Here is a 26,177-nt window from a genome sequence, read left to right as displayed (position 1 = left end):
CCCCCACCTTTGGCACAAATATAAATTGCGTTGGGAACACTTGGAGTGGAATGTCTTTCTACCCCATCTATGCTGAAAATATATTTACTTTGTTGGTAAAAATCCTGGAAGGCAGAAAATATCAACTGCTTTTCACTTCTTTTAAGGAAGGAACAGAACTGGTATTTTTAAAACAATTATCTAAAAATCCAGTATTGAATACATAAACCATATTTTCACACTGGATGGGGAGGATAGAGGTGGAAATTGTGAGAGAAAAAAATAATCTGGTATTTTTAGCTACAGAGTGGAAAGAATGTGTATAAAAACGACTTCTGTGGGGCCTTGGCGGGGTGGCTCCGTTGGTTGGAACATCATCCTGTATGCCAAAAGGCTGTGGGTTCGATTCCAGTCGGAGCATGTAAGGGAGGCAACTGACTGATGTTTCTTTCTCACATTGATGTTTCTCTCTCCCTTCCTCTCTAAAATCATTAAAAAACATATCTTGAGGTAATAATTAAAAACAATAATAGTAATAATAAATACAAATATATATTTTAAAAAAACAAGGAAAAAAAACCCTACTTCTGTGAGGTGAGAAGAACATGCTGATCACTTTGATTTTTTATTAAAGTTCTGACCAGGATCAGAACTCAGAAATGTGACTTGCCCCATTTCTTGAATATCCCCAAGCCAAATGAGGGCAGGGTTGACGTGGGGAAGGGGAGAGATTCTCATTTCCTACTGCCCATCTTCAAACGCAACCTGTTCTTTGAGGACAGAAGACCTTACTCTCCATGAATACTTTAGTGTGACTGAATACTCTAACATCATCTCTACTCCAGGGGCTATTTGATTCTCAGTGTAAAAGAAGTGTGCATTTGTTATTTTGTGGTTAATTCATTATGCCTATACTAAATACATTGGAAATAACAGTCTGCATTGTATCACCCAAATGTAGATAACACATAATTTCTAATCTTAGTGAGCCAAGGGAATAAGATTGATTTTACTCTGAAGGTGAGCAGTAAATGTCTATCTAATTAATTGTTAGTGTCCAAGGTTCAGAAGAACACATCATCTTCATAATTGAGCAATGTCTCTATTTCATGCTGTTGTTACAAACTAATTATATATAAGTCAAGACTTTCCCTTATCTAGCCACATTCTGATTTCTCAAGACAACGCAAAAGATTTTGAGTCAAAAGTCATGGCTTCTTGTCATTCTCCAAGATAAAGTCTGAACTGTGGAAAGTAGACTTTCTTTCTAGCAAAGGACAAAAACATAATTTGCTAACAGGGCTACTTGATCACTACTCTTCACTTGCAAGTGCTGGCATTGTGTGGAGGAGGAAGCTCAAACAATTTAAAAAACGGTTTTCAATCTTTTTTGGAACTCCCAGTAGCCTCTCACAGAACCCCTAAAGACTTCTGCAAAACTCAGCTGAGAAACCAGCACTAGACCATAAGCTTATGAAGAGTGAAACTACGGTTTATCTGTTTTTGGCATCCTAAGCACCTAGCACAATGCCTAGAACAAAACTGATGCCCAATAAATATTTGTTGAAATAACAAATCATTTTTATCCTATTAGCTGAATTGGAGCATAATTTCTCTTGCTCTTTTATAGATTTTGTTACAGATGTTTTACCTTTAAAAATCCAAGTGGATAGCAATTATTGAACAAATCAGATGCCATATCTTTATTGACCAAGCAGATTTCATTTCAGAGCTATGATTTGTTGAATTATATCTGTACTGCATTCTGCTTCCTTATTATTCAAGGACACTTGAAAACCACTGAAGACCTATGACAAACTTATTTTCATTTTGGCAGTAGTCTATATAACATGTTTCAAATCATGATGATTTTTTTTAAGGATTCTGGGCAATGGGGGAGGCCAAAGAGAGAGTAAATAGATTATAAGAGGTGATATTTACTTTACATATTTCATCATTTTTTTAATGATCTGTTAGTCATAAGGGCTTTGTGTGAAAAATTACATATACATGAATATTTTGTAACCACAGGGTTATAATCTACAATCTGCCATACTCACCTAGAAAATAAGTTTGTCGCAGGCCTAAGGAGCAGTAAGTTCCTTCACATACAGTGAAGAAGAGCAGTCAAGCAGCCCTGTGAGCAAATGAAATTTTCAAATTTTACTGTGGTAAGACCACTTAACAAAATTTTCTTAAGTGTACAAAGGAGCATTGCTGTCTATAGGAACAAGGTTATACAGCAGATTTCTAAAGCTTACTCATCTTGCTTATGCCCAGTGATTAGATTAGTTAACTCCCCATTTCTCCTTCCCTCAGCCCTAGGCAAGCACCATTCCACTGTTTGCTTCTAGGGATTTGGCCTTTAGATATCTCACAGAATCATGGACTCACATAGCATTTGTCTTTCTGTTACTGGCTTATTTCACTTATAAATAGAGTGAAAGATGACCTATGGAATTGAATGAAATGGTAGAAAATATTTGCAAACCATGTGACAAAAAGTAAACCTCCAAAATAGAAGGAACTCCTACTTCTCAACAGCAAAAAATCAAATAACCCAATTAAAAAAGGGGGCTAAGGACTTGAATAGACATTTCTCCAAAAAAGACATATGGATGGCCAACAGGTACATAAAAAAGGCTCAGTGTCACTAGTCATCAGGAAAATACAAATGGAAATCACAAGATATCACTTCACACCTGTCAGGATGGCTATGATAAAAGATAAAATAAGACCAAAATAAGCCAGAGAAAGACAAGTATCACATGACCTCACTAATATGTAGAATCTAATGAACAAAATAAACTGAGGAACAAAATAGATACAGAGACATGGGAGCAGGGAACAGACTGAAGAACCTCAGAGGGAAGGGGGGTGGTGGTGGGGGGCAGAAGAGATAAAAACAAAGAACTTATATGCATTTATGCATAACCAATGGACACAGACTACTGTGGGGTGAAGGCAGGGGTTGAGCGGGAGCAGGGAGGAGGGAGTCAATGGGGAAAAAAAGGAGGGACATTTGTAATACTTTCAACAATAAAGTTAAATTTATAATTAAAAAACAAAACAAAAAACCAAACCAAAACAAAAGATAGCAAGTGTTGGTGAGATGTGGAGAAATGGGAACTTCTACACTATTGGTTCAAAGGCAAAATAGTGCAGCTGCTCTGAGAAACATTATGGAGGTTCTTCAAAAATACTGAAACTAGAACTACCATGTGATTCAGCAACATCACTTCTTGGTATTTATACAAAAGAATTAAAATAAGGCCTGGCCGATGTGGCTCAGAGGTTGAGCGTTGACCCATGCACCAAGAGGTCGCTGCTTTGATCCCTGGTCAGGACACATGCCTACATTTTGGACCAAATCCCCAGGGGGGAAGAGGTGGGGTGCAGGAGGTGGCCAATTGATTTTCTCTCTTATTGATGTTTCTCTCTCTCTCCCTCTCCCTTCCTCTCTCTCTAAAATCAATAAAGAAAAAATTTTTCTTTTTTTAAAAAATCAGGATCTAGAGAGATATCTGCATGCCCATGTTCATTGCAATATTATTCACAACAACCAAAATGCCCATCAACAGATAAATGGCTAAAGAAAATGTGGTATATACATGGAATGTTGTTCAGCTTTAAAAAGGTAGAAAATTATGCAGTATGTGACCATGTGAATGACCCTTGTGGATAAAGATAATATTTAAAAAGAGGAAACCACCATTTACTATATAATACCATAATGCCCCTAATGGTTCTTGAGCACCTTTCTAATTTTTTATAAATGTTTTTACCTACACTTTCAAGTCTTTTATTAAATGATTATATATCCCTCCTGTAATGTGGCGAAAATCTTCAAATACACACACACACACACACACACACACACACACAATGGGGCAAGATGATGGACAGTTTCATATATTTCATGAATCAGCTTTTAAAATAGCTTTAATTAATGCACTATAAACTGTAATAAAATTTTTTATTATTACCATGATTTTTCTGCTCTGAATTCCCATCAGAGTTGTTTCAATATCTTCCTCCTACACATAGCCTGCCTTTGAAATAAATGTAATCACACTCCAAATCCAAAATTAGTAATGTTGAAATGATTTGCGTTGTCTCTTTCCTTCATTAGTATTATGAAACAAATTCTCTCCGCGCTTTCCTAAATTAAAAACAGTCAAATTTATGTGATTTTGTTCATAAACTCCCCCCCCAAAATTATCACAGGCAAAAAGTATAGTTTACCCGGCTTAATTTAGAATCCTTTTATTTATTAGGAAAGTGATTAGTCATGCTTTTTCACAGGACTAAAATACTATTTCGTATACTGAAAGTGCTAACAACTTCCTTGAGCTGAGTCATTTTTCAGAACTTCAGCTCCAGTCTTGGTGCTCAGCAAGCAGAAAGCTGTGAATCCAGCTGCGGAGGCCCCGGCAGGGGCCAGGCTGGGAACTGAACTGAAGCATCTGTAATTCTACCAAGGACCATGGCACACCTCGTCGTCCTAGATGAAGGGAAACAGGGTTTTTCTCTATTTGCTTCTTTTCCTGAAACCATGAAATTTACTTATGTAAAAGATGTTTATTGCCCTGGCCAGTTTTGCTCAGTGGTTGAGTGTCGGCCTGTGGACCAGAGAGTCCTGGGTTTGGTTGCTGCTAGGGGCATGTACCACAAAAAAAGAAAAAAGAAAAAGATGTTTATTAATCATAAATCAATGGTACTGAAGCATTAGTGAATATCTGGGTCATTTTGACTACATTGCTTGTTAAACTTGTACTTTATTTCACTAGTCAGTCAAAAGACTAGAAAAGATGGAAATAATGGACTAGTTCTGGGCCTTAGTCACTTTGTCCATTCTGTAAATGCCACTTATGGGCAGTGTGGCCCTTCTGCTTGCATCCTGCTAGAGAAGCAGTGGGGAGCCTGGATTCATGCCCTGAGCAAGCAAAAGGCCACAGGAAACAGGAGTGCCCTGTTCCTACACAGCTCAGGCTACGTGGATGAGATCCTCTCTGGCAACCAACCGCTTTGAAAAGTTCAGCAACCTTTACTTATCTGATCCAGATCTACCCTTAACTATTATCTACCCAGAGGCGCTAAGACTAAACTCAGGGAGGACCATAAGTGCTAGGGGAAAAAGTGAAATTGTTTGGAAGCAGTGTTCCTGAATAGCACTTTCTTTGCAGTGATACCTCCATTACCTGTTTCAACTTTTCTGATCATATTTGGGAAACATGGAAACTATTGAGACTGAGAAACAACTCAAAGCTGAAGTTCCCCAGTGAAATTCTCTCTGCGTTTTGTTTACTAAGATGTTCGTTTGCCTGGTCTCCCATCTTATCAGTAGGAATTCCAGCAGCTGTTCTTCCTCACACCACAGCTGCATACCTGCTGCACTGACGTCCAGAGGAGAAATATTCTCTCTTTTTTTTCTTTTTATCTTCACTCGAGGACATTTTTGCATTTATCTTCAGATAGAGTGAGAGGGAGAGAGGGAGGAAGAGAGAGAGAGAAACATTGACGTGAGAGAGACACATCGACCGGCTGCCACCCATATGACGCCAACCGGGCCAGGGACAAACTGCAACCGAGGTACGTGCCCTTAGCGGGAACCAAACCTGGGTCTCTCCGGGTCGCGAGCTGACGCTCTAACCGCTGAGCCAAACCGGCCAGGGTTTTTGTTTTTGTTTTTTAACATTAAAAAACATAAACATTGAAAGAAACCTAAAACAAAACAAAACAACAAATGAAAAGAATCACAAAAATACAGAAGCAGAGACCTTGCCCAAAGAAATGACAGTTGTTTATTGACAGAGGAATATAGAGGTGGGGAACAGAGTTTCTGTCTGGGGTGATGAGGAAGTTTTGGACATAGAAGCGATGGTTGCATAACACTGGGAATGTAATTAATGCCACTGAGTTTAAAAATTACATTTAAAATGGTTAAAATGGCATATTGTGTGTTACATATATTTTACCACAATTAAAAACCCCAATAATGTAATATACCAAATGTTTTTAAATTGCATACTTGAAATGAGTGAGTTGCATGGAATGTGAATTATATCTTAATAAAGCTGTTTAAAAAATGTCAAGGAGAAGAAGAGGCTCCGACCTCCTGGAAGAGAGAAACCACAGCCAAAGTGCTCCCGTCTCAGCCTTTCCGTTTCCATGGGTAAGAACTGGATTTGGTTTGCTCCTTCCTCCGCAGCACTGAGCTTCCCTGGCAGCCGTCCCGGTTTAATCTACACGGGGAGGAAACAGACTGGCAAAATATTGCTGCTGTTGGAATAGGGAGCTTATTTGCTTTAGCACTGTGGCTTCTAGAAATCTTGTTTTTTCCTTCCAATATTTAAAAGAATCCTGCTGAACAGTGGCAGGTGGTCCCTTTGATTCCTTATCAAGATGGCCTTTTGGACAGCAATGAAAATCCAGTAACCTGAGTAAGAAAGGTGTCTCCGATTGGTCATGTTTTTGGTCACATTTCCCCAAGTTCTGACAACACGTAAAAATGAAAATGGCTATTGACCTTTGTTAGCGAATTAGACATCTAGTTATCTGCAAAAAATGTTGCGGTGCTTATGACTCATGGATCCCACACAATGAAACCTCACATTTCTGTAATCACGACCTAAGCCCCAAATTCATTAAAACCTATTAAGAATTTTAGAATGCTTACCAATTTCAAAATTTTCATATGAAATTTTATATATGAAATTCATCAATTCTACCCACCAATTGCTTCTGCCCTAGCATGGAAGAGACTACGGTGCAAAACTGTAGGTTGAAAGAGACAACTAACTTATTTGTCACTTAAGATAAATTCAGTCTTGGCCGATTTGGTTCAGCGGTTAGAGCGTCGGCCTGCGGTCCAGAGAGACCCGGGTTCGGTTTCCGCTAAGGGCGCGTACCTCAGTTGCAGTTTGTCCCCGGCCCTGGTCGGTCGTGCGGGTGGCAGCCACTCGATGTGTTCCTTTCACATCGATGTTTCTCTCTCTCTCTCTGTTCCTCTCTCTCCCTCCCACTCTACCTGAACAAAAAATGGAAAAATGTCCTCGGGTGAGGATAAAAAAAATAAATAAATAAATAAATTCAGTCTTATTACCACCATTTCTAAAGTTTCTAAAAAAGATGGTAACTCCACCAATGACATAGCCTTTGTTTTTCATACTGTTTAATTTTGTTGTGCAGCTTTCATTTTCTAGCAACAGTGACAATCTACCCGTCAAAACTCAGCATACGAGGGAAGAGATGGGAATGGGGGAGGGCCAACAGGAGGAAGAGAGGCGTCAGATTATAATTTATCAATATAAATATTGCCTCCTCGGGTTTTATAAAAAAATAAAGCCAGACTTAACAGCAATAACAGAACACTTAGATGTTTTAATTGTGGCTCTGAGGGAAATAATAAACAGATAAAAAATTTCCTCTTAAATTTTTTTCTTGGATTGATACTGATTTTCTCAGAATCACTTCATTCCAAAATAAAAGGTCAAAAAGGCTTCCTTAGGACAAACTTGTTCTGTTCCTAATGACTGTTCTGGAACCACAGTCAATGAAATCATCACGAACACAATAGTGTTTGTTCTGGGACAGACTTTCTGATTTCTCATTCCAAGACAAAGAAAGGCCAAAAAATCCAAACCAAGAAATATTTCTCCCAAACAAACTGTACTGTTTGAATGATCCTCTTCATCACTGTGCTAAAATGCTTGCTGGAGTTATTTTTAACTGGGAACAGAACATTCATTTTGGAAAATGTTCAGTTCCCTAAATTTATAATGAGCAGAAATACATACTTTCAATGAAAGACTATGCAAACTGCAGTACCCCTGTCAGCAGAAAATAAATCTTACGGTTTTCAGGAATGAAAATCTTCTAGATGCTTTGAAGCCTTGACTCTGGATCACCTTCATCAATGCTGAAAGAAACAGGGTGTTGAACATCATCTAGAAATGGAGTTTGTTTCTTTGCTCATGCACAACCTGTCCTTATAAATAACGAGCCCAGGTGATGCCAAATAGATTCTATTGTTTTTATTGATTGTTATTATTTTCATTAAACAATGTTAGCCATGTAGGATGATTAAAAAACAACTAATGTTCCTGGTATATGTACATTCTATTAACTGATATAACTCGATCCAGTCTTACATTATAGCAGTGAATTTTCAGGTTGCACAAAGACGTAAGTAATTTATATTCCAACACAACAATCACTTCTGGGTTAATTTTTCAGTTTCCTATTAGACGGCTGCATGCAATTATAGAGTTTTAGCACAAAGCCAATACAAATATGAAAGTATCCTCATTCTAATGGTTACTGTGCCACTAGAGATGGGTGTCAGCGATGGGTATCCTCCTGAGTTCTACAATCTGGGAGTCAGTCAAAGTGCCTCCCTCCTGGCTGCCTTGACCAGATTCATTATCACTGACACTGAGACCGGCACCTGCAATAGAATAAGAATAAACACAAAACGTCCCCAAAATTAGTGCAGTGAATTAGGGTCAAGTTACATTAAGTCAACACATTTATTTCTATTATATTAGTAAAAGTGAGCTGTACCTTTAGAATAAATATTTTTAATAACTTACAATTATAAAACTAAACTTTAAATTCCATTCAGTAGTTTTTATAAGTAAAATTAATTTCTAAAGCCACAAGTTTGGGTTCTCAGAGGCTGACAGGCATAGCTTACTCCCAAGAACAGTATTTCTCAACTGGGGCTTATTAAAATAAAAAACTTCAGGCAGGTAATCAGAATTTTTCAGCTGGGGGGGTAGGATTTGCTGTTCAAAAACACATAACCTGCAATCCCACAGGTACTGAATGTACGAGGCCCTTCAGCCGAGACTCAGCATGGGCAGTGATCCAAGAGGAAGACGTGCGCTGACAACACCTGGTGCCATATCAGCGCCCAGAAGACTTGGGCTCTGAATGACTCAGATCTGATCCCAAGATAAACATAATTATGCAACACAGTGCCAAAACAGATCCGCGCAACAACCCCCAAAAGCTAGCTGTTAATTACAGAGTACCCAGAATCTGTTTTGGGGGAGCTCCACTATTTACTACTTTTTTCACAACTCAGAATAATTCAGAAAATTTAACACTCGTGTAGAGTAACACCTCATTCTTTACTTTTCTAATTCACAAACTCTAATGCTCTCTCTCTCTCTCGCACACATACACACACCACATACACACACACACAGAGTGGGGATGTGGTCACAGGGTGTGCTGTTGGTTTGAATGTGTTGGGCACTAGACTCTAAAGGAGAAGGAAGGTGAAAAAACAGTTGCTAGGGAGCCGAGACTCCTCTTTCTGTGTGAGATGTAGGAAAGCCTATTCTGCAGAGTTGGTAGCTGTGGGAAGATGATGTACATATTGGCTTTGTCTTACCCTATTTGAGATGAAAGCAGGAGCCCATTAATGACCTTCTTCTAGTTCAACCCTCCCTCTTCTGGGTCTCTGTCTTTTTCATCCTCTCTCTGTAAAAGGCTGCTGTTGAAACCCCACTTCCTCCCTTTGCTTCTGTGACATTGTGTTCACCCACACCACCCTCTGATCTCCGGAGGCCTACTTTCTCCTGCATCTCCTCCTGCTGTCTGGCCACTGGAGGCCTTATCTTCAGCCCTGCTTCAAGGCTTGCAAGATCCACCTGACCCCTCCTGCTCTCTAGCCTGATATCTCAGTAAAGCTGCGGGCACTACCTGGAATTAGCTTCTCATCCCCCAACTCCTTAATCTGGCTGCATTCATTCTTCCTGTCGCTATCAACTCAGGTATCACTTCTGCTAGCGGTGGAAACATAATGATTCTCTTTCAAAATTTCTGACTCCCCTACTAAATTATGTACTTCATAGCTTTATATTCCTAGCTCATAGGACAGTGTCCTGCACACTGTGGGTGTCCAGCAAATGTTTGTTGTATGTGTTAATAAACTATGCTCTGCATCCTAGCTCTTGAAAATGCCTCTTCCGTCTCTATTGTCCACTCTGTTCCTCTGACCTACTCAGCATTCCACTGCCCTTTCCTTCTCAAGAGCAAACATTAGTCCCTATGGCCAGTTGCATCAAGTCTGACGCTCTCTGCATTGGCTGTAAGATACTCCCTAATCTCTGGCTCTATCTCACTGAGCAGGCACATCTCAATCTTTGCCCATTGGAAAGTTTTCTCAAGTGATCAGGTATCTTGACAGGTCCTGGATGTATCATGTTAATTCCAGCCTGCGTGTCTTCCTGCCCATTCATCAAGACCCATGTCCACATCCTTTCACAAACACTTCTTTCACTAGTCTTTCAAAACAGGGAGTTGGGGAATGCAATATTTGAAAAGTCCTAGTTTATACCTGAAAAAATTATTAATCACGTCCCTTTTATTCTCTCAAATTGTCCTCATTTAGATGATCAATTATGTTACCTTTTACGTAAAAGGTATATTGTAAGTCATAAAGTCAAAAGTGAAACAAGTTCAATGAGATAAAAGAATGATGTAAATTTTCCAATTTTAAAAGAAAAGGCTGCTCATATATATTTTTTTAAATGAAATGGATAACAGTGGGTATCAAATTGCTATGGAATTTAAACTCTTTGAATTAGTTTAATAAAATAATGTAAACTTTTTACTTCAAAACACTAAAATTTATAATACAGTGGAAATTATATTATTTGGTACTATTTAAACTTAGGATGAAAAATTTTAGATGTTTATTGAAATATATGCTCAAAGGGCTACATAACTTTTCAAAGTTGTTTGGGGGTTCAAATGAACAAGACTTAGTAGACCCACTTGACTTGGAGTGGCCCATTGTTAAGGTGGACCTGAGAGAGAGCAAGATTTACAAATTAAAATGTCACAGAGGACAGGGAAGCTGGTATAAACCAGTAACACAGGTTTGGTAAGCACTGGACAAACTGCAGAGCTGATGTTCCACCTAAATAGGCAACTGTTACTCAACTCCAATCACTCCGCTGCTAGAAATTCTGGATTTTTATGGGATATCTCTAAATTTTTAAATTTTGGCTCAAAAAATGCTAAACTGCTATGAGGGTCAAACAAAATACCCTGTTGAGCCAAATCTGGCCTGCGTGTCAATTGTAAGTTCTGCTGCAGACAGAATGGCATGTGGACTGTTCGCTGGTTTGACCACATTCTATGATGGAAAGTGTCTAAGGGGTGGTACATGATTTTTATAGTACCTTTTCTAAAAATAGAAGGAACCAATGTGAGAGACTGTTATTTTGGTCCTCTGAAGTATTTATTTTCTAATGAGCGTAGTGAACTCTCAGGAATAGTAAACTCTATCTATAAGTAAGGGAGTCATTCCATACATTCCCGAGCTAAATGCATTTAATACTTGTTATATATATAGGCCCCACATCTAATTAGATTATGCTGCAAGAATTCATTTTATGTTTTCAGTGTCATAACATCAACAACGGACCACTTTGTAGTGCTGGGGACATAGTCTTCCCTGAGAATTATTTGTAATCTGAAAGCCCCCCTTGTAGTCCTAATGCTATTGAGCATTTTGTGCATTTGTGTATATCCTCCTTCAAGAAGTTCTCCTCTCTCTTTAGCTCTCTTTCTCAGCATGCTGTATAGCTCCCTCTCCGGGACCCTTTTAATTCACTTTTTAAATGCAGATATTATCTATGATGCTCTTCTTGTTTCCTTCCTTTCTCTTCTCCCGTACCCCTCCCTTCCTCACCTTTTTCTTCTCATCTCTCTCCTTCCACTCTCCCTGATCAACCTTATTCATCCCCATAGCTTCAAATATAATCTCTGCACAGTTGCATTTCAAATCAATATCTCAGACCCTGAACCCTCACCCAAGATCTTTTGAACCTGAATATTTAAGAGCCATCGGGCCTAACAATCAATATGCCCAAGTCTGAACGGATCGGTTTTCCCCTGCACACAAATAAATGAACAGATGCTCCTTACGCAGCTCCTCGTCACCTGGTGAGAAGCAGGGCCCTTGCTGCCTGTCCCAGTGTTCCCCGGGCAGTCCTCCTGTGCTCATCTTCTCTTTTTATTTCCACTTCCCACATCCCAGCCCTGAACCTCATTCCTTTGGACAATTGTAACAACCTCCCCGCCTTTCTGATTTTGCTTCTAAATTTATTCTTCATACTTTCATAAGATTTATGTTGCCTCTAAAACAAGTAGGAACATGCCATTCCTCTCTGCACAAACTTCCATGGCTCACTAGGTTCTACACAAATCCCACTCCTTAGCATGGCATCTGAACAGCATTTTAATATTATGCAAAGTACCAGGAAGTGTTCTGCTCCCCCAAATGAATCTGTCACTACATGTGTTCTGGAAACACGAGGTTAAATTGAGTAAAGTGGGTTATCTTTAAGTGAAGGCTTTGTAGAGCTGCTCAAGTGGTAATGTGAACTGTGAATCTTCATAGTTTCCCAAATATACTCAGGCAGGTGATCCTCTAATCAGTGGTTCTCAATCTTCCTAATGTTGCGACCCTTTAATACAGTTCCTCATGTTGTGGTGACCCCCAACCATAAAATTATTTTCCTTGCTACTTCATAACTGTAGTTTTGTTATTGTTATGTCTTAGGCAATCCCTGTGAAAGGGTCATTTGACCCCCACAGGGGTCGCAACCCACAGGTTGAGAACCACTGCCTAATTGAAGATGACTATGAATATCTCAAGGAGGTTGCTCCCTGAAACCCATCTGGGGGAACTACAGTGAATTTTTAACAATGCAGGTCAACTATCTTACGAGTGTTTATCCCGATGCCTGGCTCCACTCCCCCCGTGCCCCAGCCACACTGCAATGCTTATTCTCCCAAGCAGCCCGTGCGGTTAAGCCCTGGGATTTGGCTAATTCCATTCCCTCCCTCTGTAATGCCTTTCCTCCACTTTTACCAATTTAAAACCTACACATTCTTCAAGAATCAGTTGAGAGGGTTTTAAAAAAATTTTCTCAATAATGAAACTCTTTCCACTATTTATGTTACTCTTCCTTATGTCATGTTTGTGTGAATGTCTATTCCTCCAAGCAAACTCCAAGTTTCATGTTATTCATTCATTCTTCATCAATATCTGTGAGTGCCAAGCATTATTCTGAAAAATGGATATATAGTAAAATGCACTTTTGAATTATTTCAAAATTATTATGTCTGAGTATAGACATATCTTCTTGCTTGATTGTACATCTAGAAATAAAAATTCCACTGAAAATTTTTTAAACAGTGCCATTTCAAAATTTTTTTTGAGTAAAAGGATGAAAGAAAATAAAACTACATATTTGATTTGAAAACAACTTTCCATTGGGTTACAGATCAAGTGGGGTTGAAGCTGTAGAAAGAGCCAATGAAATACTGTATGTAATGGCACTTTGCAAACTGTAGAGCCCCATGAGGCCCACTGCTGCCTTTGAAAGTCTCTGCTTTAAAGACACTCCATAAGAAGGTCTCTTTGGCAGATCAGAGGCAAAACTCAGTGAAATCCCTAGCAGATTGTCTTATGACACTGAGCTTGTTTCAACAGTAACTTGGTGTTCTAGAATGATTCCAGGACAGAGACATTTACATTTAGAGTATGCCTTTGTTTAAAAGCACACTGTAAATTATTTGAGGTTGTGTAGTTAGGTACAGATTGGGAATGGGTCATGAGAATCAGGCTGTGCGTGAAGATATAAATTGTAGCATAACAAGAGCGCCTCCTTCTAATGTAGTTTGTGGGTTCATACGTACCAGTTTTTAATGCAAATATCAAGTCATCAAATTCCTGGGACTCCTCATCAGCTATAAGTGACCCCTGGCCATATCCTCCAGAGGAAGGGAATGTGGCTCCATTTTGCGGACTTGACTTTAAGTCGGGACTGGCCTGACTGGCTTGTTGGAAGGATCCTCTCTCCCAGTCAGGTGGCACCTGTTTGGGTTGGGATGGGGAGAAAAGGAAACCATAATATGAATACATACATATTTATTCTGAATGTATATAAACTATCTGTGCATCTCATTACGCAAACCAAGTGAAAGGGCTGTTGAACTGTTTAGAATTAAGGCCCTTAATTGTACCTATGTTTTTTGGAGAAGTATGTTTCTCCATGAGACAATCTGATCTGCTGATTCTAAACGATTTCTCTATTGAAATTACTTGTAGATTTCTATGCGGTCATGTGTGAGAAAAGAAAATTATCTTTTAACCCAATCAATACCTTTTATTTTTAAAACCTGTGTTGTGCAAAGAAAACTGTTAAAAATATAAGAATTGGAGAAGGACCCTCGTACTCTTTAATCTAAGATAAAAAATACAACTTAAAAGATAGTAGCTATCTATAAGGACATAATGAATTGAAAAAAAAAGTTCTCTGATAGTATTATAAACTCCTCTTTTTAAGAAATTAAATGAATAAATAGATAGTTCTATCCTGAAATAATTAAACATATTCACTTCCCTCTTGGTTACTGGTAAAAACCCCTTAATCCTTCCTTTCCTAATGCTTTCCCTTGCTTGCAAGTCTTCCTAACATGTCTCTGACAGTCTCTCATTGACAGCTGGACTGAGGCCAAGCCTAAGCCTCTGAGGAATGTGGAACACACGTTAGGGTATGCCACTGTGCCACAGCCCAAATGAACACTCAAGTGGCTCAGGCCCAGGAATTGAATCGTCACAGCTGCTGTCTCCCAACGTAAGCTCTTCTGAGTGACTGCAGGGATGTTGCAGACTGAGAAAAGTGACCCGAGGACTGCAGAAATAAATGTGAGAAAAGACAAAACCTTAAACAATTTCACTAAGAAGTTTAACATCAAGATCAGTACTGTTCAACAGATATTTCTGTGATGACACAAATGTTTGATATCTGCATTCTCCATTATGGTAGCGACCACATACATGTGGCTACTGAGCACTTGAACATGTGATTGATGAACTGAATTTTTATTGTTATTTTACTTTAGTTAGTTTAAATTTAAATAACCACAACAGGGCTAATAGTTATTGCACTGTACAGGGAAAATCTAGCCAAATGCTAGAATGGGTAACCAATTAAAAAAGACAAAATTTTTTTCAGATTCATTTCTGAATTGCTCATCCTAAAAATATCCATTTCCATTGTTCACAACTTTGATGTAAAACTAATTCCATTTGAAGAACTTTTGGGATATAGATATAATACTAGATTTCTACACTTTTATGGTACTAAAGTCATATTCCAGTTTTAAATATTGTACTTGATTTTTAATCATTTACCTTAATTTTAACCTGAGATGGATAAAACTACTTTCTTTATTAACATGGAAGAGAAAAAACATCACTGAACAGGTAGATTATCTATCTATCTATCTATCTATCTATCTATCTATCTATCTATCATCTACCTTTCTACTTACCTATCTATCTATACACTGTTTCCTTTTCAGGCACATGACTTTGATTTCCTGCCATTTTTCAGGATACAAATAAATACAAGTACTATTCCCCTTAGCACTGAAATACAGAGAGGGCAGTATGAGCTATGTAAGGAATGGGAGACAAGTACACTCGGGCACTGCAGAAGTTCTCAGGGGCCTGCATAGCATCTCTTCCTGGACAAATGTCTTCAGGTATCATTTAAAATCTGAGCAATGGTCTCAATGTTATGGTGGCATTACTAACAGGTGGGTGGCGATGTGCTTCAGATACAGGGAACAGAGGTGATGTGGACAGAATGCAGGGAGCAGTGGGAGGTGAACTTTATAGAGGGAGCCCTGGCTAAATTTTCCAGTGATCCTGCTAAAGCACTCCTCCAAGCCTTCGTTCTAAACTATTGCCTGGTATTTAAATGAAAAAGAGTTTCAGCCCTGGCCGGATTGGCTCAGCGGTTAGAGCGTCGGCCTGCGGTCCGGAGAGATCCGGGTTCGGTTCCCGCTAAGGGCGCGTACCCCGGTTGCAGTTTGTCCCCGGCCCTGGTTGGTTGTGCGAGTGGCGGTCACTCGATGTGTCCCTTTCACATCGACGTTTCTCTCTCTCTCTCTTCCTCTCTCTCCCTCCCACTCTATCTGTACAAAAAAAAAAAAAAAGAGTTTCAGCCTATTTTCATGGAGTGTTTGTTGGGAATGAAGTAGTGTGTTGGGATGGGTGAAGGAAGAGAGCTGCGTATTTTTTAGGAAGAACAGTATTTAAAAAAACATTTCTGAAGCTGCTTCAGATACTGCCATGTCAAATTTGGAAGATTTGAAAGAAAGAGATGACAAAGTATGCTCTGAGTTCCTAGAACAAACGGCTGGTTAGTATAGGTCACAGGGCAGGGAGGAAAATGAATTTAATCACAGGCACAATACCATAGTCATCATATCAAATACCATAGATCAGAAAATGCCAGCAGGAAAAGAATTTAAAAGTCACATAGCAGCATCTAACTTGTACTCTTTTTGAGATGGAAAGCCCGTATATGGAAGAGAAACACACAAAGACAGAGACAGCGAGCCAGGGCAATGGCAAGGGGAGGGCAGGCACCTCCTCCATAGCACTGATGAGATTCTGCGTGGACTTGCTGATTTCCCCTCCAGCAGGAGGCATTCCACTCCCGGGGGTGAAGAAGGCTGTGCTGGGTCCTGGGTGCCCATTCATTTCCACTGTGTAGCTGGCTTTCATGGGGCAACAAGTCTGGTTGTGTAGAATAAAATAGACCACAAAAACGTAAAGGCCCTGCAAAAGAAAAGAAAACTAGCATGTCAGAAAAGCCCTGCTACCATAGCTGAAGAATAAGCATGGTTATAAGCATAGCAATTTTCTACAAATGATTTCCAAACTCTACCCAAAGCTGGGATTACAGAACAATGTTCGAGGTCTAGCGAGAGGCCACTGTAAATTTCTGAATGTCATGAAAAAGTTATTACATGTCATTTGGGAAAACTGCTCTCTCACTAACAAATCATGTTTTTTCTTGGTTAAAACATAATTAACTCTGAAATGTAGCCCTATTAACACACAGTAACAGAACTGCAGAAGTATATCTGATTTGCTGTGTACACTTTATTTCAGAAAGCAAACCTCCTGCCTTCTAGAAAATTACTGCTTTTTTTCCCCCCAGATCTCACTTATTCTCATTTTTTTCTTAGCAAAATGGTTGAAGTAAGCTCCAACCACCTTGTAGTCTCCCGGAAGGGCAGCGCTAATTAAGCCTGCTCATTTTGTTATATATCTCACCTACATTTGGATAGGGACTCAGAAGAATTCTGTGAATTACTTAATATTTAGCGTGCCTTGCTTCTCAGGAAATGTTACATAAGAACAATAAAGCTATCTTGTGCATTCTTTTTCTTTAAATTTTTAAAAATATGTTTGCATTGATTTTTTTTTTTTTTTTTTTTTGGAGAGAGTAATAGAAACATCAGTGTGAGATAGAAACATCAATAAACTGCCTCCTGCATGCCCCTCACTGGGGATTGAGCCCACAACCCAGGCATGTGCCCTGACTGGGAATCAAATCTGCACCTCTCAGTCCATGAGATGATGCTCAATCCACTGGGCCACAACACCTGGGTCTTACGCATTCTTTTTTTTTTTAAGTTTTTTTTTTTTTTTTTTAATCCTCACCCGAGGATGTTTCCATTTTTTGTTCAGATAGAGTGGGAGGGGGAGAGAGAGAGAGAAACATCGACGTGAAAGGGACACACGGAGTGGTTGTCACTGCACCACTCAACCAGGGCCGGGGACAAACTGCAACGTGCCCTTAGCGGGAACCGAACCCGGGTCTCTCTGGACCTCACTCAGGCCGATGCTCTAACCACTGAGCCAAACCAGCCAGGGCGTCTTATGCATTCTTGAAGAGCTACTGGCACTTTAAATTATTTTGCAATCTAGTCAAATTCTTAATAATTGCTCTGGTTCCATCATAGATAGCAACTCAAATTTCGCATTTGTGTTCCCAACAGTGCCTACACTGCTTTCCTTCACGATTCTACAAGGGATCTACTGTGTACTTCTAATAGTGCTTCTATAAAGCTTGTTAATTTTGACCTTTACATTCAGCCAATAAAACATGTTAAATGTGCCTCTTATGTCTGTTAATCCTGGCGTTTAAGAAAATAAAAATTGTCTGCGTTACTAAAATTCTTAAGTGAATCCACAAAAATAAAAGCAAGACATTCAATTTAGTAAAGAAGAAAAAGAGTTAATGACAAAATTTTTTTCATAAAACACAAGTAAGTATCTTCACAGTGTGGAGTTGTTGTTCTCCATGGTTCCTGACATTTCTAGGAGTGTAGAAGCAATAAAGTAAATAATATATTTGTGAGCTTGGAATTTATATCTGCTGGTATAAATAGAAAAAGTCTATTAGAAAACACACAAGACAAGAATTACAACCAACTTTTAACATCAAATGAAATTAGAGGACAGTCTGCAAGGTAGTCTGCTAGCATTTGATCTCTGTTGCCATTTCTGAAAAACTGTTAAAAGTTAGGCCTTTCTCTCTTTTCCGCTGGAATGACCCCTTTTCGGGTTGGCATCCAGTCTACTTACTTAACAAATATGTTTTAAAATCCGTGGTTTGGCTACTAAAAATATTTTCAAATGTAATTATTCTAACAATGATATGAAATTAGTCACAAACTTATTTCCTTTTGAATTAGGGTGTTTTCTTAAGCAATGATAATATTTTAAATTATGTAGAAGTAAATTATTTTTCAAATGCAAATGATGCTGGGAACATTAGCAGAAACAAATCTTCCTGAAAACACACATACACATCCAAATTTTTTTCTTGTACAAGTAATTTTTCACATCAGTATGACCTAATTACATTGGCCACGGCAGTAGACAAAACAGGAAAAAAATTAAACTGTCAGCCTTGAAAACTGTGAGAATGTCACTGATTTATTTCAGGATTTCTCTAAGTGTTATGAAGTGATAGGGCAAAAGCTAGATCAGGAAACAAGAAAACATGCTCTAAAGCCCATCTCTAAGGACCCATTTGTTAAAACAGCACATTCTCTCTTGTTTGTTTTTGTATCCAGCCTTTTGTGCTAGGGAAAGGAACTGAGTGCCGAAAATAACTTGCACGTGAAAATTGCCATTTTTTTCTTAAAAGCCTATTTACACTCCAGCAAATACCCTGAATCTTTTACATGTGCCCCAGGAAACATAGACACTGTTACTTTGGAAAGAAAACAGTGTTTAAATGCAGATCGTATGACATTTGCCTGTGTCCAGCCCTGGCGAGGCAAATGTAGAAAAGGAACATTCATTATCCAAAGTGCTCAGCTGTGGAGGTTTCTGACCTCAAAGTAAAAACAAGTCCCTATTCCAAATACTGCATGTTAAATCTCAGGCTCTCCTTTGTATGCTGGTCTGTAAAAGAACTTAAAGAAAGAATTTAGAATCTCAATTATTCAATTGGATATGCTGACCACCCACTATTCGCACTGCCAGGCATGGAGAGGCAAGAATAAAATGTTTTGCTCCTCTCAAGTTGCTCACAAAGACAATATCCCACAAAATAATAGGTTAACTGTTTTAGAGGCAGGCCACATATAATCCATCTGTTCTTCCTATTCTTTACTGAGTGAAGAGTAGGGAATGCTTTCTGTGCACTGCTGTTCTGGTTATTTAGTTAGATCTCTACTTCAAAAGTCTTTTTTTTTTTATCGTCACTCGAGGATATTTTTCCATTTTTTGTTCAGATAGAATGGGAGGGAGGGAGGGGGAGAGAGAGAGTGTGAGAGAGAGAGAAACAGAGAGAGAGAGAGAAACATCGATGTGAAAGGAACACATCGAGTGGCTGCCTCCTGCACAACCAACCAGGGCGGGGAACAAACTGCAACCGAGGTACGTGCCCTTAGCGGGAACCAAACCCAGGTCTCTGAACCACAGACCGACGCTCTAACCACTGAGCAAACCGGCCCGGGCTACTTCAACCGTCTTTAGATGGATGTATCTGGATTGAACATACCCACTATGCCAATTTTGCTTTTTTTTTTTTTTTCTTGATTCAGGAATTTAAACTTATTGACAAATATTTACCAAGACACAATGAGACCATAATGGTCTAAAGGAGTTAATAATTATTTTTAACATCATCAAGGAACAAAACAAGTGCAGAAGATGTTTGCTGATTATGTCAATAATTTCTATTGGTTTCATATGAGGTGAGAGAGAATCACCATTGCCGTTTGACAAATTTAACCAAGGAGTCGTGGCAGCTGAGGAATGGGTAAAACAGGTAGTTGATTAAGCGGCCCATCTCAGAAGGAAGAGAAGTCTGGGCTTCACATTTGTCAAATGGCAATGGTGATTTGGAGAACTCATCTGAAACCTGAGAGTGTACCCTCTGATGACTGTGATACAGCCCTCTACTAGGAGTAGTTAAGCTTTGTAGGACTTGTAAAAAGATCTCAGAAGAGGGTAAAACCCAGGTATTCAAACCATAAATGCACACAAGCTACCTTAGTCAGCAATCCTCTTTGTCCCGCCTCTCCCATCCCATAATTCCTTCAGGTTACAGAAGAGTGGTTAAAATATCAAATGCATTAAATGAACTCATTTAATAGCTGCCCAGCCCATTTCTTTAATTTTATTTGTCTCTAAATAAAGTGAAACATTAGTTCATGATTTATTTTTCCTGAATTCTGAATGCTATGCACAAACAGCCAGTTGGAGCTAGTGTGATGGACTTCACACTACATTCTTCACCAATGAGCATCAACACACTTGTGCAGCAAGAGCTCTTAGCAACCCTGAGATAAATGTGTTGAGCAACCTGACCTACTGATTCTACATGGCCTCTGTCTCTAGTATTTATTCTAGATTCTGGCAGAGTTTTGACCACTGATATATGATAAAAATATATAGGTGATAGTGCCTAGCCTGCCAGTTAAACACAAATTATTAAATCAGTCTAGATATTAAATTCCATATGGTTCCAGCGTACATATTTGAGGACTGAAGAGCTAGAGATCTATCAGGCAATGTGGGCTTGGTCTTACAGATACCACACAACTCACACTGTATGCCATGACAGTTAATGAGCAACTGCTATCAGTAGCTGGAACTGACTATGGAAGAGGAATATCATGACTCAGTGAATTTGAAAATAAAGGAAGAGATTAGAGATTGTGCTAATAAAATTTCAGTGAATTAAGATGAAAAAGACAGAGAGATTAAGGGAATTAAAGAAGTTAATAGGTAAGAAAAACACTCAAGGATTGGTAATTGCTTTCCTTGAAATAGAAAATCCAATAAATGTAACTGAAGATGAATAAAAAGATATAATATTAATATAAGAAAAGTTTCCTGAAAAATACAAAGAATTAGATCTGCAGTTTGAAAGTATAATACCATGGGCCAGAGAAAATTTGATACAGATTTTTTAATAACCCAACCTCTTAATAAGTGGTAAATTTTAGGATGGGTTTAGACTTCTTTATATCAATCTTAGGTGCTTAAAGGTAATGGAGCAATATCTATTAAGTTCTGAGGAAAAAAGTGGTCCAAGAATATTATACCGAGCCAATCTAGCATTTGAAATGATCGAACATAAAATAAAAAAAAAAATGCTGGGAATTCAGCATCCATAAATCCTCTTGGGGAACCCCTTCCCAAGCTACATGATAATAAAATATAACCAATAAAGAGATGAGTTGCCCATAAAGAGGAAAAAAACAAAGAATTCAGTAATGAAGATGACAAAAGGATCATATAAAAGGATCATCCATTTAGATACAAAACCAATATTGAAAAACATTATTAGAATTATCGTTAGAGTCAAATGTAAATGTTAAGTACATGGATAATACAGAAAACATAATATTAATTAAAAACATTCCTGCCCAACCAGTGTGGCTCAGTGGATTGGGCATCGTCCCGTGGACTGAGGGGTCCTGGTTTGATTCCTGGTTGGGACACATTCCTGGGTTGTGGGCTCGATCCCCAGTGGGGGGTGTGCAGGGGGTAGCTGTTCGATGTTGTTCTCTCACATCAATGTTTCTCTCTTTCTCTCTCTCTCTAAAAAATCAATTAAAAAAAACCAAAACATTCCTAAAGTTGGGAAGTTTGAAAATGGGAAGAGATTTGAGTACCAATGACTTGATCATATTTTCAACATGTAGTTAAAAAAATAGGCAGTAGAATCATACAAGTGGCTTAATCAAAACCACCTATCTTTTAGATAGCCTAAAGAAAGTGCACACAAAAAAACGCACCAGAAAGGACCTAGAGGAATAAAATCTTCACTAAAATCAGGCTTTCTTCAGCTCAAAAATATAAATTTGTGATAACAAAAAAGAGTATCTTACACTAATCTGTAACCTGATTGAAAAAAAGAGATTACGTCCTGTTCACTGTTGCATTTTTCAGTTTATGGCATCGTCCCTGGCACACAAGAGGAGCTTAGGAATATCTGTTAAGTGATTACAGTTTTTATTTTATTTTTTTTAATGCTCACTTGAGGACATTTTTGCATTTATCTTCAGATAGAGCAGGAGGGAGAGAGGGAGGAAGAGCGAGAGAAACATCGATGTGAGAGAGACACATCGAGTGGTTGCAATCCACAAAACCCCAACCAAGGCTATGCCTAACTGCAACTGAGGTACATGCCCTTAGCAGGAACCAAACCCGGGACTCTCTGGTCTGCGGGCTGACGCTCTAACCACTGAGCCAAATAGGCCAGGGCAGTGATTACAGTGTTTAAATTTCATTAGTGGAAGAGCATAGAATGGTGTGGGGACAGACACAGGTCTGAGGCATGTATTGGTTTAGTCCTCTAACTCTCTCTCTCTAGTTAGGTAGTTCGGTAGTTGCTTAATAAAATTTTGCTTTGGCTTAGTGTTTTTGTTTCAAATGTTACATGTGGCAAGACGCACTCAAGGGAGAATGAAGCATCCACTACTGCCTGGGTCTCTGCTTTTCTGGGTTGGCGCCCCTCTGGTGGGGGGCTCGCTTGGTGCTAAGCCCCCCAGCTGACTTCCTGGCTGTTTCTGGCTTCTCCGCCCGCTGGGTCTGAGTTTGCATACTGCTGCTGGTCCTTCCTGTGGCCTCTTCTCTTCAGAGGGTGTCACAGATTTCTGCTTTTGTTTTCCCTTTGGCAGTCACCCATGCCAAAGTCTCCGTGACCTCTGTTTCTGGCTTCCCACTGCTCTTGGGCTGCTGACCTACTGCTCTTTTGCACCACCAGTGGCTTAGCAGCTAAGATGATGGACTTCATGCCAATGACAGAAATGAAAAGACAAATACAATATTTCTGCATTTATACTTTTTTTCAGGTGTGAAAAAAGGTAGGAATTTCAATTTCTATTGTTTGATATTTTTAAATTGTGGTTATTTTACATACTTTAAGTTGTTTTTGTTAATGGTCTTATGTATAATAAGAATCACAGTCTAAGGTGTGCATTAAATACACAGAGAAAAGAAACAAGTGAGTTCATTTTGACAGCCATTGGTTAGTCAGCACAATTGAGATACTTAGAAATCTGTGCAAACAATTATTACTCAGATGCTTTGAAAAATACTTGGATGGGATAGGTAATTACCTAATGTTCACCATAGGTTATAACAAATTATTCTAAAATTTCTTACTAATTTAAGGTATACTATCTATTCAGAACTAGTAGAATCAAGAAAAATTCAGTTGACTTAGTCTGCTGGCTTCAGAAAAGTCTATGACTAAAATATCTGGGTAGTAGGTCTTCACTTTCAAGGTTTGGGATTAGATAGAATGTCTATTTTAAATGATGTAATCCTTAAAAACAACAATTCTATAGGTTTTTATCATAAATATCCAGAATATAGACAAGTTATTTTTTTCCTTTTATGTAACCAGGACTTCTGCCTGCAATTTAAGAACATAATTCTCTGCATGTCACTTATAGATGCAAGAAACATTTGGTTAGTCTTCTTTGTGATAAATGCCCATTAAGAAAAAGACAATTACTAGGCTATGCCTCAAACACCTCATCTGATCTGATCATGGTTCCTTCAGCCTGTCCTTATTGTACAGTGCTTCATCTCCAGGACTCTCAATGTTCTTTATGTTTCTGAGTTTCAAAGCATGGAGAACCATCAGTCATGACACTACTTATCAGGAGCCAGACTATTTTTGATAAGATAGAAGAAACTGAAAATTAAGGATTTTTGTTTGTTTGTTTTGTCTTAAAGTTACAAAAACGCAAACTCCTGACCCCATCCAACCCCTGAGAATTCCCAGATTTTTCAGAAAATTTTCGGTAGTATAAATCAAGTTGGGTGTTAGAGTTGCAGGACAGAGAAGACTGAAGATGGTTTTAACAGCACTGAGATGAACTAAATGAAGTAGAAGAGATGGGAATCTGAGAATAGTTTTTTAAAAGTTTTAATGAAAAGCAGAGAAGAGAAATGAGTTGGAGTGAGTTTTAAATGTAAAAGAATACTTTAATTTAAAATTTGCCCAGCCAGTGTGGCTTAGTGAATTGAGTGTCACCCCATGGACTGAGAGGTCCTGGTTCGATTCCCGGTCAGGGCGCATGCCAGGGATGCAGGCTCAGTCCTCAGTAGGGGGTGTGCAGGAAGCAGCTGACTCATGTTTCTCTCTCACTTCAATGTTTCTGTCTCTCTCTCTAAAAAATAAGTAAAATCATTAAAAAATTGTTTTAATTATATAAGTACCAAACTGTATCATGATTATTTATTTAAACCTTGTTATATATGTAAGTACTTTAAAAATAATTTGAAACCATTTTTTATTTACTTTAAGAAATCTGTCAGAGGCAACTGAAAATAGCCACAGTCTGTAGATAGAAACAATATTAATAACAACTATAACAGTAATAAGAAAACAAAGTGAGTTGCTTTCATGCCCACTGGTGTGTTTTTTTCTATGCAATAAAGACTATTGAAAAGTTCACTTTTAGTTCTGTGTAACAGTAAAATTTTCAGAATGTCCAGTCACCATGGTCATGGATCAAGCTGTCCCACTGCCAAATCTGTAGACATACATGAAGTCACCACAGTGTGCACGCCAAAGATCTTACGCTTCCATTTGCTACTTCTACCTTGGTAAAGCTGAAAAAATCGCATGACAATAAGAAGGACAAACTATGATAAACACAATAGTACAAATGAATTAAAAAATCAGTATTCTGGGTTAAAAAAGTTAGACACAAGTAAGTACTTACTGTAGGATTCTATTGATACAAAATTCTAGAAAATATACATTAATATGTAATGACAGAATGTGGATCAGTGGCTGCCTGGCTCTGGGAACAGAGGAAGGGTGTTCTCCAGGGGCCTGGGAAATCTCTGAGGGGTGATGAAAAAGTTCTGTATTTTGATTGTGGTGGTGGTGGTTTCTCACCAGTGAAAGCTTAAGAACAAACTAGGGTTTGAATTTGTTGTTTTAATAAATTGAACACTCACTTTTTTAGCCAAGGGTCAGCAAACTTTTTCTGAAAAGAGTCACATAGTAAATATTTTAGAGTTAGCAAGACATATGGTTTTTGTTGAAACTATGCTGAAATTCAAATTTCTTATACTTTTCACATGTCAAAAATATCATTTTCTTATTTTTCTAAGATCTATAAATGTAAAAACCATTTTTAACTCTGTAGGTGCTTTTAAATATAGTTTTGGCCAATATCCTCTATATTGCCTTTTTTAAAACAAGGCTTTAAAAATTTAGTGTTCAGATATCTGTTAACCACTTTAAGGATTAAGCTTAATTGTTTGGACAGTTATAAGTGACCAAATAATAGTGTTGATGATGATGAAGAAGAAAAACTGGGATTATCCAGTGCCAATAAAAATAAGGAGAAGGAATCATTTTACCGTGGAAATTAAATTAAATTTCATACATGTTGAAGGGAAAACATGTAAGATTATTATTATTTTTTTATCCTCACCTGGGGACATTTTTGCACTTATCTTGAGACAGAGCAGGAGGGAGAGAGGGAGGAAGAGAGAGAAAGAAACATCAGTGTGAGAGAGACACATCGACTAGTCACCACCACACAACCCCAACCAGGGCGGGAACCGGGGCCGGGGCTGGGGCCGGGGACAAACCTCAACTGAGGTATGTACCCTTAGCGGGAACCAAACCCAGGCCTCTCTGGTCCACGGGCCAATGCTCTAACCACTGAGCAAAACTGGCCAGGGCCATGTAAGATTAAGTACCAGACAGATCAGGGAGAAGGCAAGGTTAGATACACAAGCGTGGAAATAATTGTGCAGTGGTAAAACTAATGCCATATGGGTGTACACTTTTTTTAAA

General features: G+C 38.6%; 1 protein-coding gene across 1 annotated transcript in view; it reads right to left on the bottom strand.

Moving 5' to 3' along the window:
- Positions 1-8,001: 8,001 nt before the first annotated feature.
- ADGRV1 (adhesion G protein-coupled receptor V1) overlaps positions 8,002-26,177 on the bottom strand; it is a 526,552-nt gene continuing 508,376 nt past the window's right edge. The window contains exons 89-91 of the mRNA XM_036279419.1: positions 16,454-16,645; positions 13,708-13,885; positions 8,002-8,428 (exon numbers count right to left, since the gene is read on the bottom strand). Coding sequence (XP_036135312.1) covers positions 8,310-8,428; positions 13,708-13,885; positions 16,454-16,645 — 489 coding nt within the window. The 3' untranslated portion in view covers positions 8,002-8,309. The remainder of the gene's footprint in view (positions 8,429-13,707; positions 13,886-16,453; positions 16,646-26,177) is intronic.

The sequence above is a fragment of the Molossus molossus genome, unplaced genomic scaffold (assembly GCF_014108415.1).
Source record: "Molossus molossus isolate mMolMol1 unplaced genomic scaffold, mMolMol1.p scaffold_m16_p_3, whole genome shotgun sequence".
NCBI classification, from domain to species: Eukaryota; Metazoa; Chordata; class Mammalia; order Chiroptera; family Molossidae; genus Molossus; species Molossus molossus.
The sequence above is the reverse complement of the archived record's forward strand: the minus strand, read 5'-3'. Positions and strand labels throughout refer to the sequence as shown.